The sequence below is a fragment of the Glycine max genome, chromosome 17, assembly GCF_000004515.6.
Source record: "Glycine max cultivar Williams 82 chromosome 17, Glycine_max_v4.0, whole genome shotgun sequence".
Lineage (NCBI taxonomy): Eukaryota > Viridiplantae > Streptophyta > Magnoliopsida > Fabales > Fabaceae > Glycine > Glycine max.
In genome coordinates, this window is record NC_038253.2 from 10,647,831 (window position 1) to 10,650,307 (window position 2,477).

At 37.5% G+C, this 2,477-nt stretch overlaps 1 protein-coding gene across 1 annotated transcript; it reads right to left on the reverse strand.

The window, feature by feature from the left end:
• Window positions 1-334: 334 nt before the first annotated feature.
• On the reverse strand, window positions 335-1,679 carry LOC100781643 (bifunctional dTDP-4-dehydrorhamnose 3,5-epimerase/dTDP-4-dehydrorhamnose reductase). Its single transcript, XM_003549820.5, has 2 exons — window positions 1,051-1,679; window positions 335-963 (listed from the first exon to the last, which is right to left on the reverse strand). The coding sequence occupies exons 1-2, from the start codon at window positions 1,501-1,503 to the stop codon at window positions 508-510; spliced, it is 909 nt and encodes a 302-aa protein (XP_003549868.1). The 5' UTR covers window positions 1,504-1,679; the 3' UTR covers window positions 335-507.
• Between the last annotated feature and the right edge of the window lie 798 nt (window positions 1,680-2,477).

The window sequence follows — 2,477 nt, forward strand, 5'->3', positions numbered from 1 at the left end:
AAGAATAAGAATAGGGTATTTTTCACTCGTCATGTTATGTTATTATGGGACTGAAGATTTCCAAGTCTTACCGCAGAAAATCAAATTCCACTTGGTGAGCACGCAATGTGTAATGTAACCATTATAAACCTCAATATTTATGGGCATTATCAAGTATCAACTAATTGGTTTTCAATTTTTGAAGGCAGTACTAACGCTTCTTTTGGTCATCGTTACTATGATTACAATCCTTAAGTTTGTGTGTTTGACAACCCCTTGAAAAGTACAAAATCAGATTTGGAATGAGAAAAACTATAACTGCCAACTCCTTAATATCTTCATGCTCAAACTCAGATGCACTTAAAAACGACAAGAAATTTATTCAATCACGAGCGGTAAAAATACAACATACAAATAAAAATAAGGGAGAGTGACATCTACACAAAATCCACACAAACTTAAATCAAACGAGGACAATAATAATAATAATAATAATGATGATGATAAAAATGAGAAAAGCTTGAACCTTTAGACTTGAGCTTTAACCTTCTGGTTTGGCTCGAAGACATACTTAATAAGAGAATCCTTAATAGACAACAGTTCTGGAAATTCCTTCTTCAATTTGGCAGCGTCAAGCTCATTGTTGCTCCTCGGAGCAACAATCACCTTGGCCTGTTCCTCGAGAGTGAAGTTGTTCCAGGTGAAGTTCGGGTCAACATAATCTCTGTACATCTCCAAGATTTCATTGTGACTAACCACTCCTGGGTTAGTAAAGTTCCAGATCCCAGTCAGATTCCTCTTCCCCATCTCAATTGAAATTGGAAGCAGTTCATCCAATATAGTCATCGAATTCGGAATATCCACAACCTTCTCATATCGAGTGATCTTAGTGATAAAATTGCGCGGGTTCAATAAATCGGATGAGATAGGCATCCTCACTCGCAATGTGCACACATTATCATAGTTCTTCAGCAGATCCTCTACCTGCAACAGATCAGAATTATTATACAAATTGTGTTATTCAAATCTCAAGGGAAATAAATAAACTGTGGCTTCTTTATACACTCCTACCATTGCCTTGGTCTTGGAGTAAAAAGAACCGGTGAAATTGGGAGAGTCGGTTTCTTTGAAGCCGATACCGGATCCGAGGGGGTGATCGGAGTCGTACTCGAAAATGCAACCGGTGGCGTAGTTGATGAGAATGAGGCCGTGGTCGCGGCAGACGTCGGCGAGAGTGAGGGTTCCGACGACGTTGGTTCGGATGGTCTCGACTTTGTGGGACTCGCACCAGTCGACGTTGGGGCGGCCCGTGACGCCGGCGGCGTTGAAGACGTGGGAGGGCTTGAGGAGGGCTATGTCGGTTTCGAGGGAGGCCCGGTTCTCGAGGCGGCCCGAGCCGTAATGGAAGGAGATGCCCTGGGCCCGGCAGAGGGAGCCGAGGAGGCCGCCAATCCAGCCCGTGCGGCCGTAGATGAGGAAGTTTAGGGGCTGGGCCGCAGAGGCGCCGTTGGCTGGGAAGCCCATGGATGTGGCTCTGTGACAGTGAAAGAAAGAGCGAGAGAATACGCTAGATCTCTGCTCTGCTGTCTCTTGTGTCTGCCTCTCCCTCTACCTCGTCCCTTGTCCCATTTATTTGCCACGCATGTGTGCCTCAATGGAACACACACAATATTCAATATTCCGTTTTAATTTTTCAGACTCATTTATATTTTTGCAAAATTGCTCTCAGAGTATAACTACTTGGAAAATCATTGTTTTCGGAAATTTCAGCTGACAAATATGTTTTTTTTGTACATATAGCCCAAGTATTTTGAATTTTAAAAAAACTATGTAAAAATATTACGATTAATAAGATTTTATTTTAATGTTTAATGGTTTTGTCATTTTAGACTGTCTTTCCATCACTCTTAAAAAAACATTCAAAAGTACAGTAATTCATGAAAAAATATAATAAATAAATGATAAAGGATGAATAAAAAAAATTAAAATCATCACAACTTTTATTAATATTTTAATAGATAATTGATTAAATATTTTTTTTCAAAGGAAGCTGATTCATTATAGATTTATGTTCTCTTATGTAGTATTTATTCATATATCTAAAGTTATGTTAGTCTTTCATGTATTAACATATTCTCAATGACACTCATGTTTGAATTTATTATCTTCGTTATTTGGTAATATTATAGATTTGTCTATTGGTTCAATTGAAAATTTATCACAATGACATCTTTTACAAAAAAAAAAAAAAACTTGTGAAATATTGTGCATAAATGTCTAAAATATTATAACCACATCTTGAAGATAATAATTTATTTATTTTAAGCAATATTTGATTTCAATAATTTATATATGTACCGTTTTGGCCGCTCCCCGACAATCTCATGTTCTTAATATTTAAGCACTCAAAGCTAAAGGATTATATACCGTTTCAATCGCCATTGACCGATCCTCATCTACTACTAGTTTTATTTACACGTTTTCTAATTAAAATATTT

Coding starts and splice junctions, on each gene's coding strand:
- LOC100781643 (XM_003549820.5), bottom strand. CDS start 1,503: ATGGGCTTCCCAGCCAACGGCGCCTCTGCGGCCCAGCCCCTAAACTTC. Junction 964..1,050: donor ACTCCAAGACCAAGGCAATG/GTAGGAGTGTAT, acceptor GATCTGTTGCAG/GTAGAGGATCTGCTGAAGAA.